A 14,980-nucleotide genomic window follows, 5' to 3' on the forward strand; every position below is an offset into this window, starting at 1 on the left:
CTGCTGCTAAGAAATGGATTAATATAAGTAACGCGTCCCCCACCTGCTTCTGAAACTCTTTAAATGTCTCTGTTCTAAAATTGAAGGGACGAGGTGTTGTTGTGCGTACTTTAAAAGAAAAAAAACAAAGTTAAATACACGTGTGAGCACTAATAAATAAAACTAACTCCGCCTGTCCGCCGCGCCACCACGTGCGCCGGCGTGTAAACGATGCGCACGCGGCGCTCTGCATCGACCCGGAAGTGGTTGTTGTCCCAGCCGCACGTTGTTCAGCTACCCCGTGCTGGATGCCAGAGCAGATGTCTGTGGAGATGGTGGAGGTGTCGGCGCGATCCGCGGAGCCGCCCCGGCCCGCCGGGGTCCTACAACAGAACCGGGTCTTCCTCGACTTCTTCTGGGACCTGGCCGCACCGGAGCAGGAGGTCCGGCTGAAGGCGGTGGAGAACCTGATCCAGTACCTGAAAGCAGAAAACAAGGTGAGCCACACAGCAGCAGCAGCAGCATGTCTTCAGCATGTCTTCTCGGTTTCAAACTGTGTCCCTGTTGAAAACCCAACTTTAAGGCATAAAACTCACTATTTGTACCGAGAGAACCAAAAACGGAGAAGCAGCGTTCAGTTCCTATGAGAGCTGACCCATTACATTAGTTTAAATCCCCTAATATTAAGTATTAACACGGAAATAAGGCTGAACGACATAGAAAAACAGCATCGACAAATTCAAAACATATATTTTAAGTGCAGCCATGGCAATTTTATGTTGTTGCCTAATGACCTATTTTAGGTACAGAACACACAAACACTGAATTCAAACTCAACTCTTTATTCAACCAACTTTTTACCAAAACTGCAAGTATTTAAAAAAAAAAAAAAAGAAGAAAAAATAACGCGTGCTCTCTGAACTCTTTGAAAGGGGCGGAGCGTTCCTGGGTCTGCATTGTGATTGGTTGGGAGGATGTAATGACTGTAATATTAACCCACATGATAGGATAAAACGCAAAAGGAAGGAAAACTGTTCAATTCTATTGAACTTTTTATTGATTCCTTTTTTTTCTATCATCGATCTACCAATTGATTTAATTATTTAATTATCTTCCAGCCCTACACGGAAAGAAATTTAAAGGGCCAGTTCAACCTCTTGTCTTTATAATCAAGTAAAAGTTGAATACACTATATAGAATATTATCTGCACAGCAGTAACATAAGTCATTAGTAGAAAGAGTCCACCTGTGTATTATTTAATCATCTTATCTTAAGCATACAGCCAGAGCTGCAACGAAAGGGTTTTAATCAAAGCATTTTAATTGTGTTGCGCAATTAAACTCTGTTGTTTGAGATTTGGTCCTCAAAATCTGGATTCTGGTTGGACAATATAAAAAATTAAGAACTGTAAAAGTGTCTAAAGTGCAGTTGTGGAGTATAATAAGCAGTAAAGGCTTTCATGGTGCTCTGTTTTACTCTGTGTGCTGCAGGCCGATGAGCTGGCTTACACGTTTAAAAGGCTGGTGGACGGACTGGCCCACACCCGGGAGGCGGCCAGACCCGGGTTCAGCCTGGCTCTGGGGCAGGTGAGTGGACCGCCAACCTGATTTTATTCTCCTACAAGAGGAATCTGAGACAATTCAGTTCATTTTCCGACTACAAAACGGCTAACTGTTCATTCTATATAAAAAAAAAACAGAAGCATCAAGATTTATTTTGGGCTGTGTTGGGCATAAATCAGCGCCATTACCAGACTTTGTGTAGTGACAAAGCTAAGAAAACCCAGAATGGTCAAACTGTGATCGTTGTTTTATGTTTTATTCTCCCTAAGGTGTTAAGTACCTTTGAAGACGTCTCCCTGCAGAGCATCCTGGACAGGATCAAAGAGAAGCACAACCTGCAGTCTGTGAAAAAGGTGCGTTTTGGTCCTTTTGGACTTAATTTAGTGCAGAAACCCTCGTTTAACAGATGCTTAAACACAGAAACATTGTTTCTCTTCTCTAGAAACTCGCCAGAAATGCCATGTTTGGGAACCTGTTTGGCGTCCTCGCCCTCCAGCAGTCGGGACGCCTCGTCAAAGTAAGTTCACCTCTCAGGTTGTCCACAAAAGTCCTTCCAGAACCAGGTAAGGACGTCAAGTTGCCCTTTAATTTCGGCACCTGTTCTTCTGCTGTGGAAAATACAGATACGCCTAATTATTGTTTATTTTTATTTTATTTATTTTCACAGATCAAAATAGAAACTCAGAATACATCAATAGAATAAAAAATAAAAAATGTGATGGAGTGTGACAGAAACCCCTTAGGGCTTATACCAAAGGCCACGCCCCTAAACCAACAAAACATCAGGCAGCTCACTTTATGAAAGTCCTTTCATTCAAGAGAGAAAACAGAATGGACATGTACAGTAACATTATTTTTACATTTTAGCTTTCAGATTTCAGGGAGTCAATATTTGTAAAATCATAAATCACTGTCTGTTTTGGATAACAGTATTTTTTTCAAGGACTTTCTACCATTTATTTCTGAAGATTCCAAATATTTTCCATATTCATTCCATAATTTTAGATTCAGGTATGCATAAGTAATAAGACATTTATATAAAGGGTTGATGTTGGCATGAAGACAGGTCTTAAACAGATATGTGGACATCAGGCTCAGTACTAGGAAGGGAAAAAATCTCAAAGATTTTAGAAAAGAGAGCAGTAAAAATGAAAAAATTAGGGTTTAGGACATGGATACAGAGGTTTTTGAGCTTGCTTCGCTGTCTCTGCAGGAGCCACAGGTGGTGCTGGGATGCGTGCAGCTCCTTCAGAGTCTGAACCAGCACAAACAGCACCTGAAGGACCTGCCCAGTAAGACCATGACAGACATCCTCAGTCAGGTGACAACAGCCGCTTGGTCGCTCCTTCACATTCCCACCGCTGGAAACCGTTCCCCTCCTCTAAGCCGCCGTTTTTCTGGCCGCACAGATACCAGAGGAGGTGTTCGAGGAAGTCCTGTTCAGCGCTCTGAAAGCCGACCTGGCGTCGGCCTTCAGGACGCCGGAGCAGCTGCAGCTGCTGCTGGTGGCGCTGCAGCGCTTCCCGCAGGCGCTCAAACCCAAGAAGCTCAAGCAGCTGCTCGGCTCCTCCACCATCATCAACGCAGAAAACATCCCAAAGTAAGAATCTGCTTCGTGACTCGCATCGTTCGGATTTACTAATCCAACGGTGGGCACTGCTGCAGTTTAAGTTGAATTAAAGGTTTGTAGAAAGTGATTCTTTAAAAAGATAAAAACAGAGAGTTGTCTTTAAGTTAAATGCCTCTAAAATAATCAGGAATGCTTACTTATTTACAGGTAGCTTGGGGTTCAGGGTTGGCATCTCAAGCAAAAACGATATAAGGGATGCACCAAACAATCTGCCAGATTTCCCTTGACCAGCTCAGTTGTTCAATTCCTGTAAAATGTCAAAACTAAAAACTTACACGGTTTTGGTCTATAAAGCCATCAACAAGCAGCATTTTTCTTTGGTGCGCTTTGTTTTGAGTTGAGTAAAAATCTAATTAATCCAACTGGCTTTGGTGCATAAATTTGGTGCTGAAGCCACAAACTGGACTCTGTACCACATTCGTATATTACACGGTTTTAATAATACTCACCTGAATATCGTGAATCGCACACTGTCTATTTCCCCTTCATTGTTTACATTGTTACATTGTTTTATATTGTTTACATTTCAATTGTTTACATAAATCGCTGCTGCATCTTTATCCTGAAATTTACTGCAATTTACTGTGATTTTTAAAGCTGTATGCAAACGAAATTTCGTTTTGTACGCACTTTGTGCATACAAAATGACAAATAAAGTTGTCTAAGTCTAAATGTGGACAATCTTTTAATACATTTTTTTTTATTTGTGTAGCACACTTTAAAATCTTGCGACATCTCAAAGTGCTTCACAGTTCTGCAATCCTAAAAAAAAACAAGATTAAACAAATCTGAAAACATAGTAGTAAAAATATGGCCAACAGATTGCAGTTCAGAACGAGGAAATGACAGAGGGAAGTCTTATTTGTTGAAGGCAGCATGAAACGAACGAGTCTTCAGGCTCTTGAAAGTTGGAAGGGAGTCTGCCGTCGTGACTGATTCGGGCAGCTGACTTCACAGCCGAGGCCCCGGGGAGGAAAGGCACGGCCACCCGTGGTTGATAGCCTAGTACGGGGGACGGTGAGGAGATTCTGGGTGCCAGATCTGAGTGACCGACATGCAGACAGGAGGAAAAAGAAGCTCCTGGAGGTAGGATGGGCCAGTGTGGTTGACAGCCTTGTAGACCAGCTGGAGTAACTTAAAGGTTATCTGCTGGTTGACAGGGAGCCGGTGGAGGGAATGGAGGACTGTGGTGATGTGGATGGATTTCACATGGATTATTATTATTATTATTATTATTAGATTAAAAAGAGCAGGGGGCCCAGGACTGACCCCGGGGGGATACCGGAAGTAGCCAATCAGGCTGTAGAAGTGAGATTTCCCATCTTAACTTATTCCTGCCTCCCTGAGAGATAGGAGTGGAAAAAGCTGAGGGACGTCCCACAAACTCCTACCTCCTGGAGGCGCTGACGCAATATGAGATGGTTGACCGTGTCACTTAGGTCGTGCAAGATCAGCAGGCTGGGGGAACCGACGTCAGCCGCTGTCAGCAGGTCGTTCAGGACCCTGACCAGGACAGTCTCTGTGCGGTGGGAGGTACTAAAGCCAGACTGGAACTTCTCATAGAGCTGGTGCAACTGGTGGTCAACAACCTTTTCCGAAACCTTTTCTGGCAGGTTTAAGATGGGACGGTAATCGGAGAGGGTGTCAGAGTTTAAGTTGTGCTTTTTTAGCACAGGTTTGATAGCCGCAAGTTTAAATAGAGATGAAACTTCACCAGTGGACAGAGAGCAATTAATTATCCGGATCATGAAGAGGACAATAACTGGAAGGCACCTCTTTAGGTGGACGTTGGAAAAGGGTTGAAGGAGCTGGAGGAGTTCCGTCTTCTGAACGATGGAGATTAGTTTAAAATGAGCACTTTCATTTTGTTTTCATCCCAATACTACTGCCTCCATCAAGAAACCTGCAGTGTATTTTGCTTTGTTTAGCTTTGCTGTGGCCCTGTTAGTCTTTATTTGACAGTTTCCAGACAGTGAATGATTGAAGAGAGAAGGGGAATGACATGTGGCAACCGCGGCGAAGACTGAGGCCTCCGTACGTGGGTTGTGTTGTTCTGCCACTGCTGCACTGCTACATCCCTGGCATTTTTTTTGTTTGCTTGTTTGTTTTTAGGCTTCTGTTCAAAGTTGGTAGCATTTAATTGTTGAATTAAAACACATATCAAGTCTTCTCATGAATTAAAGAAAAATCGGGCTTGGCGGGACTGACCACAAAGGAAAACACACGTCTGAATCGGTCCATTAGATCCTCGTTGAATCTCTGAACAATGCTGTTTGAAAATCATCGTATCTATTTTTCCTTAAACCTCGACAATGTCTCACAACCAGTTGCTGACCCTATAACCTGTGGTGTCTGCAATCCAATCGAGAAAAAAAAACAAAATCTGACAAAATCCTGATTGGCACGTGAAACAATTTCAGAAACAAGAAATTAGAGACTGTCTAGAAATCCCTGGATTAATCTGACATGACTCAATGTGCACAGGGTTACATCTTCAATTAGATTTTTGTTGCTTGTTTACATGTCAAAGTAGTGGGGAGCGGGCGTCTCCCTGCACTGTAAGGTGAGCTTGCTAAAATAATATTGTCGTACACCACATCTGTACAAATAAAGCCAATTTAGGTGGTATGTTTTTGTTTTTTAGGGAAATCTGGACTGCGTTTCTCATTTAATAATTCTGAGATCCTTACTCTGGTCAAATCTGAATTGGTGTATTCTGCAGCTAAACAAAGATTCTTTAAAACACAGGTTCTGGTTCATGAAATATTATTCTGATTGTGAAAACAAATACAAAACTATTTTGATGCTTATCTTTGGTTTTGTTAACGCCTTGGATTGAGCCAGGTGTCAAAACCACAAGATATAGACTACTCTGTCCTAATTTCTTATCATTCCAGTAGAAATTATTCAAAACCTGGATTATTTGTGAAATCTTAAAACTGTTTGGATTCCCTTTAGTCTCAAAATTCTTGTCTAGGGTTGAGGTTGTCCATCTCATCTCTGTGAGCCCAACAGGGTGTGAAGCTGTTCAACAGAAGCATGGCAGACAACATCTGTTTGTGACATGAAATAATAAAATAAAAAGCCCAGTATATAATGACTAAAACAACATTAATTTCTGCACAATCTGACAAAGAAAAAATAGTTCATAACCCTTGGCCAGCACATCCCTTTTGTGTGTTAATTCATCTATTTGCTAATCTTCTGTCCGGTAGGTTGGTGGAGGTTTTGAAGATGGCGGCCCACTCGGTGAAGAAGGAGCTTGTCCTCCCCTCCGTGGCCCTGGACCTGCTGAAGCTCTCTCTGAAGGAAGACAGCTTCCAGCTATTCTGGAACAAAGCCATCACGGAGGCAATGTTCAAGGAGCCGTCCGGACCGACGCAGTGAGTCCATAACCCGGAGAGGTTCACCAGTAGCTGCTAAACCACCAGTTATCGTGATGGTTTACTTTGATATATTGCAGCTGGTGAAATGAGGAATATACTCGTAGTAACCAGCCACAAGCAAACATTTAATGTTGTTCGCTTTGTGTTCAGTCCTAATTTTTTCAACTCTGCAGACGTCACTTTTCCTCTTTTACTGCCAGGTTTTTCCAGTCTGATGACGGTGTTTTCATGTGGTTTTCCTGTCTCTGTGCAGCTACCTTAGCTTCCGTCTGCTGGGCAGAGCCCTGCCTCTGCTGTCCCTATCCCAGCTGAAGGAGGTTTTATCTGGAGAGGTGATGATGCACTACGGCGAACATGTAGTTTCGGCCCAGGTCAGTTTTCACCTACTGCCTCTGTGCAGGTTTCAGGTTTCCTTTGAGCATTTATGAGGTAAATTAAACATACATTGTCATAGTTAATGCAAAAAAAACCCTGCAATGTCTTATTTCTCTCCCAATAGACTGAACTTTACAGTATCAGCCATTTAAGTTTTTAAGTATTTTTGTGTCTAAATGATGAGATTTGAGTGGCTAAACAAATGTCATACATCCACATTCAAATAAAAACTAGAAAAAAATTGCATATCCTGCTAATATGCAGTGCAGATGCTATAAGCTCCATGGGTCAAAAGCTGAACTGTTGATATGTTGAACGGATTTTATTGAATCTGAAAGACTAATTAAAGACCAGAAATTGGTTGTTAGAGCGAATACACCACGTTTAGAGGGTACACTGCAAAAACGGAACCAAAAAAAAGGAAAAAGGTCCTTTAAAATTAGTGTAGTTGTCCTTGATTTTGCATGTAAATAAGATGATTTGCCAATGGAATAAGATTTTTGCACTTAAAATAGGAACAACTCATCTCCAGCATCTTATTTCAAGTGCAGGATGTCTTATTATCTTATTTTAGGGGTCAAAATACTCACTCCATTGGCAGATAATCTTATTTACCTGCTCAAATCAAGAACAAATACACCAACTTTAAGAACATTTTACTTATTTTTAGATCCGTTTTTTGCAGTGTATCAGTCCTTGCTGTACTGTTGTTCTGGCTTCAACTCCCAGCCCAGATAACTAACTGCATGCCCTCCCATTCTGTCTCTGCTCTCCCCTCATCCAACATCTGTCAAATTAAAGGCAACAAGTGCCAAAAAAAAATCTGAAAAGGGCTAACTAAAAATGTCTTGAATAATAATTTTGGCTAACACCAGCTGCTATGCTAGTAGACCCTTTTTTAATGTGGTTCCTTTTTTAATTATAATATAGTAATTATAGTAACCATAACTACTATATTATAATTAGCTTATATGCTAGCATTAGGTAATAAACTATTAGTAGTGCATCAACTAATTCTGATGCACTATTAATTTTATCTTGGGTTACAATAACCGAAACTATACAAGCTAACAACCTATATGACATGCTAGCATTAGCATGTTAGCTATTAAAAACAACCTTCTGCTCTACCACTGTTAACTTTACCACTGCTAATAATGCTAACTTTAGTTAACATGTTATTAATAGCATCATAACAGTTCTAACTACCTGCTTTGATAGTAACAGTCTAATAAAATCTAACATTAGTATGCTAGCTATTAATAGCTAAGTGATGTACTATGATAAGGTTAATATATTACTTTGATTCTCACTATTAGCAAGTTAACTTAAAGTTACAGTTATGGAACCTATCTGATAAGCTAACATTAGCCTGTAACATGATATAATTAGGATGTTGGCTTTAAATAACAGACAAAATGCCTACAATGCTTGCGTTGCCTAATATGCTAACATTAGCTAAATATTTTAAAAAGACAGAAATTTAGAAATAGTTGAAACTATGGCCAACCTATCCTTAAAAGCTGAAAATTTTGCCACTAAATTAGCTAAAATAGCAAAAAGGTATACAAAAATATACAGAAGAGTGTCACCAACAAAAGCATCTCAAGAGTGTAAATGCTTTACAGCAATCCCACAATAAATGTTCCAAGCACTATTCATAAAAAGGTTTGCAGGGAAATCTGGATTCTAGAATGAAAAAATAAAAGAATGACTGGTGATCTTAGATTTTTGTGCCGTAAAAGGGAATGCCAATGTTGGAAAAAGGTTTTGAGGAGTTGTCACGGATGCAAACTGGTGAAAGAAAAGATGTTTTAGAAACAAAATATAACTTGAAAACCCTGCTAGTTTATTTTTATTTAATGCTAAACATAAATTATTTGGATTAATACAAATGAAAAGACTAAAAAACCAGAGATTTCAAGAACGACGATACCTTGATGCAAGATTGTTAGACACTGAATTAACTTAATGGCTCCAAAAAAACAGAATTAGCTAATTTTGCTGCTTGTAAAGATGCATTAATATTTCCCACAAAATGTTAAAACTATTGTTTTATTTGTATCATTTTGGCTGGATGGGTGATGGTAGTAAATTCTAAACCAGTTTTAAATCATTAGGAATTATTTATTATTTCTGTATTATTTATTTAGTTTTATTTATTTTCTAAATCAGAATCCATGATTTCTCTCCCCCAGAGACCGGACCGCTTCAAACTGGCGCCGGAAATGGACGGCTTTGTGTCGGACTTCCTGCAGGCCTGTCGGGACGCTGATAAACAGCTGGTGGTCGTGGTGAGCTTCTCCTCGCTGACCAACAACGGTTACCCCGTGGTGCCGTCAGTGTGGAGGGTGGTGCAGCACCTGGAGCCCGCTGCTCTGCAGAGCTACGTGGACTGGCTCAAAAAGATGTTCCTGCAGCCTCAGATGGACCAGCTGCTGGACTTCAGCACCCGCAATCAGAAAGACAAGCAGGAGGGCAAAGAGCAGTGAGCATTTACCCAGTGGGAATCTGTTGAAATAATCTCTCTTTTCTCGTGCTGACTCTGATGTTCTTTCGTTCAGGAAAGAGAGCACGATATTCCGCCTGAGGAAGTGGATCGTCCCTCGCCTCGCCTCGATCGTTGACAACCATATGGTGAAGAAATCAGAGGATCTTTGCACGGACGTGGCCCGGTGAGACCGGCTTCTTAGCCAGAAAAGTTCAAGGCCTTTGTGGAACGTAGGAGAAGTGTCTGAGTTGGTGTTGTTTCGTCTCTTCTCCAGGTTTGTCTTTTTCCACGCTTTCTTCAGCACCAAGAAGGCTACAGCCGACATCGCAGAGACGAGCGGGAAACTTTCCGTCCCGCTGGATGCTAAAACCAGAGGAGTGCTCGTTAATTCATTCTTTGGGTTAGACATAATCTTTTTTTTTTATATATTTTTTTTCAATTGAAACGACTGAATCTTTTCACTCACCTGTTCATGTAATTTAAGTCTTTAAAGTTCTTAATATCCTCATGGCGAGAGGCTTTTCTACAGTGACAGGAGAAAAATAATGAGCCACTGAAAAGTAGCCTGTTTTGCTTCTGGGTGGAAAATAAATAAATAAATCTGGATTTTTAAAAAAATACACAAAAAGGTTATCTGAATTAGAAGTTCCAAACATAAATACACATTTTTGAATGATAGATCAATTTTGTGCAGTTTTTATAACCCAGAAAGGTGGATGGACAGAGATTTTAAGTGATTTGTTTCCACATAGTCCCCATTAGTCATGATGGAGATGTTGTTCCAAAGGGTCAAAGAGCCTTACTAAGCAAGCATGGAAATCAAATCAATCAAAGCTCTTCATTTTTTTTTTTATTCCTTTAGGTGTTATAAGAAATAAACTGTTTTTCTAAATATAAACCGGTTGAAAAACTACTTAACACAAGTTCAAAACACTGAGAAGTGGAGTTTCTTTGAAGGGGCGGAGCAGAGGAATGACAGGATCTGATTTTATATCGTGAAATCGAAGTTGTTCATAACAACTGCACGGTGCAATCTTACTGTGGGAAATCAGAGCAGCACGTTGGTCATGTTTACATCCCAATGAAAGAAAAAGCCACACCAAATGAAGCGATTCTGGTATCACTGCTTTGGCGTCCTTTCAGTGAGAGAAGTCTGTAGAGCCATTTCCTGCAAAGTTTCTCTCTCTCTCTCTGGGAGGCTGTAATGCTTTGGAACATGCATCTTTTTACAACATCTTGTTTATAAATTTATAGCCATCCATTCACTGCAAAAAGGGAACTAAAAGTAAGTAATATTTTCTTGAAATAAGTGTTTTTTTTCCTTGGCTTTGATCAGGTAAATAAGACTATTTGCCAGTGGAATAAGATTTTTGCACTTAAAATAGGAACAATTCACCTCCATCATCTTATTTCAAGTTCAGGACATCTAATTATCTTATATCGGGGGAGTAAAATACTCATTACATTGGAAAATAGTCTTGTTGACCTGCTCAAAGCAAGGAAAATGCACTCATTCAAGACAAATTTACTTACTTAGTTCCCTTTTTGCAGGGCAGTTCAAACATTAATCTTTACATTTACTCGTCTCATATCTAATTATTTCTTTAAATAAAAGAATTGGCAAGCTACGGCTTGTTTATAGAGTCCCGTCTTTTCGTTGCCAGTTTTGGGGCCAAGTTTAAGGGTCAGACATGACTCGGGTGACTTTAACGGATCTGTTCTAGTTCAAACGTGTCTGCAGAGAAAGTAGCACCTGGTCTCTGTCTGAGGAAGTAAGTCTGTGTCCCTGTCTGCTGTCTGTCCTCCATCCAGACCCCTCATGTCCGTGCACCACATGCCGCTCAGCGACGACAGCGCTGCCGTCAATCAGAGGCGATCGCTCGGCGCGACGGCAGACGGCACCATGTGGATCCTCCACCTGGCCCAGTACGCCCAGCTCCTGCTCAGCCATCCCAAACACGTCCAAAGCGTTCGGCCGTTCAGCGCCGAGCAGAAACAGGCCTGGGACGGGTGAGCAGAGCGGCATGAATGCATTATTTATTTTTTTTTACAGGCCTGCTCCCTTGCAGGTTAAAGAAACGTTTCATTGGCTTCTTGTTGTCAGGATGCTGGAGTCGGTGGCGAATCTGAGGAAAAAAACAAAGAAAGGGGGGACGGCAGAGATCGCCGCCTTCCAGCAGCTCTTCCTGCTGGTCGGCATGCACCTGTTCAAGGTCGGAGCAGCTGGTTGAGGCTTACTGCCGCTTTCTTCTGCTTTGAGAGTCCAGAAGCCTAACTTTAAAGGTCTCTGTTCTGAAGGCTCCGGATGAGCTGCTGGACATCATGAAGGACCTGCAGAGGTGCGTGGACAAAGCCCAGGAGAAGAAAGCAAAGAAGAAGAAGAAGACGAAGCAGCAACAAGGTGAGGCTGTGTAACCCACAGACATAAATACGTAGACGCCTCATTGGGTTAGGGCTGGGCGATAAATCGATTTAATCGATTTATTCGAATTTACAATTCTTTAAGATTTCATTTTTGGAAAATCTGGATTTTATTTTGCCAATACACTCATTGGGTTTCCATGAAGAGAACAGCATGTGATGCTGAATATATGTTTAGGCAAATGTATTGTCAAAATATTGTTAAGTGGAAACTTTTTTTTACCATAATACGAGGTTCTTCATTTAGTTATTTACTTTTTTTTTAACTTAGTTTGAAGTTCACAAGTGCAGTGAAGCCTGTTCTTAGCTCAATGTGTAATACCACATGTTTTGTTATATTTTCATTGTTTATAATGGCACGGCTGCCATCATGTTTTGCATGTTTCACAGCTTGTTTTTAGTTGTACTTTGAATTCAGGTCAACTCCCTGACGAAATGCTTGACATAAAAAGCAAGGTTTTAAAATAATTTCTTTAATTTCTTTTTATGAAACAAAAAGGATGTGGCAGAAAAGAAGTGAGCGTCTATGTTCAGTATTTAGATAGAAATATATAGATGGAGCTTATATATAGTTGTAAAAATATATATATATATATATATATAGATTTATTGATAGAGATTGGCAGAACAGAGAGCTTTTGATCGATGTTTTTAGATATAGATGTGCATATATAGATTTTGAAGTATTGTAAATAAATAGGTGTGTGTTTATAAATAAGTGTATGTCCAGACTTTATCTAAACTTTGTGGTTTTCATTATTTCATAAACCCGTGTGAACCTTTTAAGATCTGGTGTAGACACAGATTAGCAACAGACTTTTTGGGGGAGTATTAAAGAGATAAAATTACTAATATGAGAAAAACATCACAGGAGAATAAAGTAAAAAAAAAAAAAAAAAGACAAAAGTGGTAATATTATGAGAAAAACATCATATTATGAGAATTAAGGGGGAACATTTCCAGAATAGTCACAATTTGCAGAACTATCTTAGTCCTGGAAGGGCCAGTTTAGATTATTTTAATTATTTTTATACTTAATGAGAATAAAGTCAGGAGAATGAAGCCAAGGGGATACGAAAATAAACTTTTAATATTACAAAAATAAAAATATTACAAATATAAGGTTTATTCTGAGATTAAAGTCCCTGTGATACTGTTTAAGTGTCTGAGTCTAACTGCAGATTTGCCACATTCAACATGGCGGACGCTCTGATCCGCAGCAGAGGCAGAACCCGTCCAATGAGGCGTCTACGTATATGATGTCTATGGTGTAACCCCGACGCTTGTTTGTCAGCAGTGGTTGGTATGTGTATCGGGGACTTAAAGATGTTCCTCTAACTGTCACATGAACGTGTTTCAGCCGCAGAGCAGCAGGAGGAGGAGCCGGAGTGGGTGGAGGTGCTGGTGGACATCCTGCTGTCCCTGCTGTCCCAGCAGAGCCGACACGTCAGGCAGGTCTGCAAGACGGTCTTCTCCTCCATCTGCCCCCACGTCACCGCAGCAGCGCTCACCGCCATCTTAGACGTGAGTGATCGGTCCAAACCGCATTTAAATCTGCAGGAATAAACATTTGAGTGATTTCACAGTTTAACCGTCATATTCTCTTCTGTCGCTCTTGGCTGAACCATGGTGAAGGATGTAATACGCTGTTTTGGGGGGTCAATTTTAATGAGAATTTACATTTAGAGGCCAAAGTTGACTGTATTTTTGAGTTGTCTTTTAATTTGCATGGTAGGTCATATTTATTTTTGTGTGCATTGTAAGCTAATGTAGCCAGAAAAATGTAAGTGTGAGTAACAGATCGTTCACCTAGGGCCAGACGATAGTTCAATAACTGTATATATCAATCAATACATGTGTGGTTCAGTAGGAAAAAAAAGGGTCACTAAAAAGTTCAATAGAACAGTTTTCCTTCCTTTTGCATTCCAGCCATGTAGGTTAATATTACAGTCATTACATCCTCCCAGCCAATCACAACGCAGACCCAGGAAAGCTCCGCCCCCTTCAAAGAGTTTTTCTGTTTTAAAAGTTTTTACCAAACCCTCAACCCTTTGAATAACGGGTTGAGTTTGAATCCAATTTTCTCGATCTGAAACAGGTCATCCAGGAACAGCATAAAATAGTCAGGGCTGCACTTAAAATATATGTTTAGATTTTTTTTAATATCTAATTATCGATATTGATCGATATGATTTATATTTTATCTATATGCTTTTTTCTATATCGTCTAGCCCTACGTACACCTGTGTGGCAGAAAAAAATTGTTTTATGCCCTTTTCTAGAGACAGAAGAAATTGTCTCCATTTATACGTTGAAAACGCATAAAAATGTATATGTTGAGGATTGCCGTCTGTGGAACTCGTGTAGCATACTTTTGTTTTTTATTTAAACAGTGATGCGCTGATCTGTAAAATTTTTTTTTTCAATCTTTGACCTGCTGCTACCAGCAATCTAAATTTCCTTTTATCAACTGTAGCATGAGAAGATAAAAGAACAGCATTCAGAATATTTTTTCTATGGGTAATCATTGGTATTTTTGTTAAAAGCAGAGGCGACATAACGCTGAGTGTGTAAGAGGGCAGCCACTCTAAAGCAGCATTTAACTGTTATAAAACAAAGAGAAAATGATTAGAGTTCATATTCAATTGTATTTATATAGCTGCCAATTCACAACACATCATCTCAAGGCACTTTACAAAGTCAAATTTAGTAAAATAATCCAGACAGATTGGTCAGAAAGTTTCCTCTCTAAGGAAACCCAGCAGGTTGCATCAAGTCTCTCCAAGCAGCATTCACTCCTCCTGAAAGAGTGTAGAGCCACAGTGGACAGTCGTCTGCATTGTTGATGTCTTTGCAGCAATCCCTCATACTGAGCATGCATGAAGTGACAATGGATATTTAAAACTATATTGAGCATTTTATAACGTTTAGCTCTCTTATTGCATCTTTAATTACTTAAATAGTTGTCTCTGTGTGTGTTTGCTGTAGAATGTAGATCCTTACCTTCACTCAATGTTTCCAAAAGGCTTCCAACATTTTCATTATCTACACGGACAGAGGTTGAAAGATTAGATAGCTCAGCCTTCCTGTTGTCTGCTGAAAGTTGTTCTCTCTCTCTCACCCACCCAGAAAGAT

General features: G+C 40.2%; 1 protein-coding gene across 1 annotated transcript in view; it reads left to right on the forward strand.

The window, feature by feature from the left end:
- Positions 1–238: 238 nt before the first annotated feature.
- The window catches only part of mybbp1a (MYB binding protein (P160) 1a), a 28,215-nt gene continuing 13,473 nt past the window's right edge, over positions 239–14,980 (forward strand). Inside the window, exons 1-15 of the mRNA XM_012881466.3 lie at positions 239–476; positions 1,471–1,566; positions 1,812–1,895; positions 1,985–2,059; positions 2,756–2,863; positions 2,952–3,142; positions 6,388–6,555; positions 6,812–6,929; positions 9,132–9,421; positions 9,498–9,608; positions 9,699–9,824; positions 11,237–11,434; positions 11,529–11,637; positions 11,723–11,825; positions 13,206–13,369. Coding sequence (XP_012736920.2) covers positions 288–476; positions 1,471–1,566; positions 1,812–1,895; positions 1,985–2,059; positions 2,756–2,863; positions 2,952–3,142; positions 6,388–6,555; positions 6,812–6,929; positions 9,132–9,421; positions 9,498–9,608; positions 9,699–9,824; positions 11,237–11,434; positions 11,529–11,637; positions 11,723–11,825; positions 13,206–13,369 — 2,130 coding nt within the window. The 5' untranslated portion in view covers positions 239–287. The remainder of the gene's footprint in view (positions 477–1,470; positions 1,567–1,811; positions 1,896–1,984; positions 2,060–2,755; positions 2,864–2,951; positions 3,143–6,387; positions 6,556–6,811; positions 6,930–9,131; positions 9,422–9,497; positions 9,609–9,698; positions 9,825–11,236; positions 11,435–11,528; positions 11,638–11,722; positions 11,826–13,205; positions 13,370–14,980) is intronic.

The sequence above is a fragment of the Fundulus heteroclitus genome, chromosome 11 (genome assembly GCF_011125445.2).
Source record: "Fundulus heteroclitus isolate FHET01 chromosome 11, MU-UCD_Fhet_4.1, whole genome shotgun sequence".
NCBI lineage: Eukaryota > Metazoa > Chordata > Actinopteri > Cyprinodontiformes > Fundulidae > Fundulus > Fundulus heteroclitus.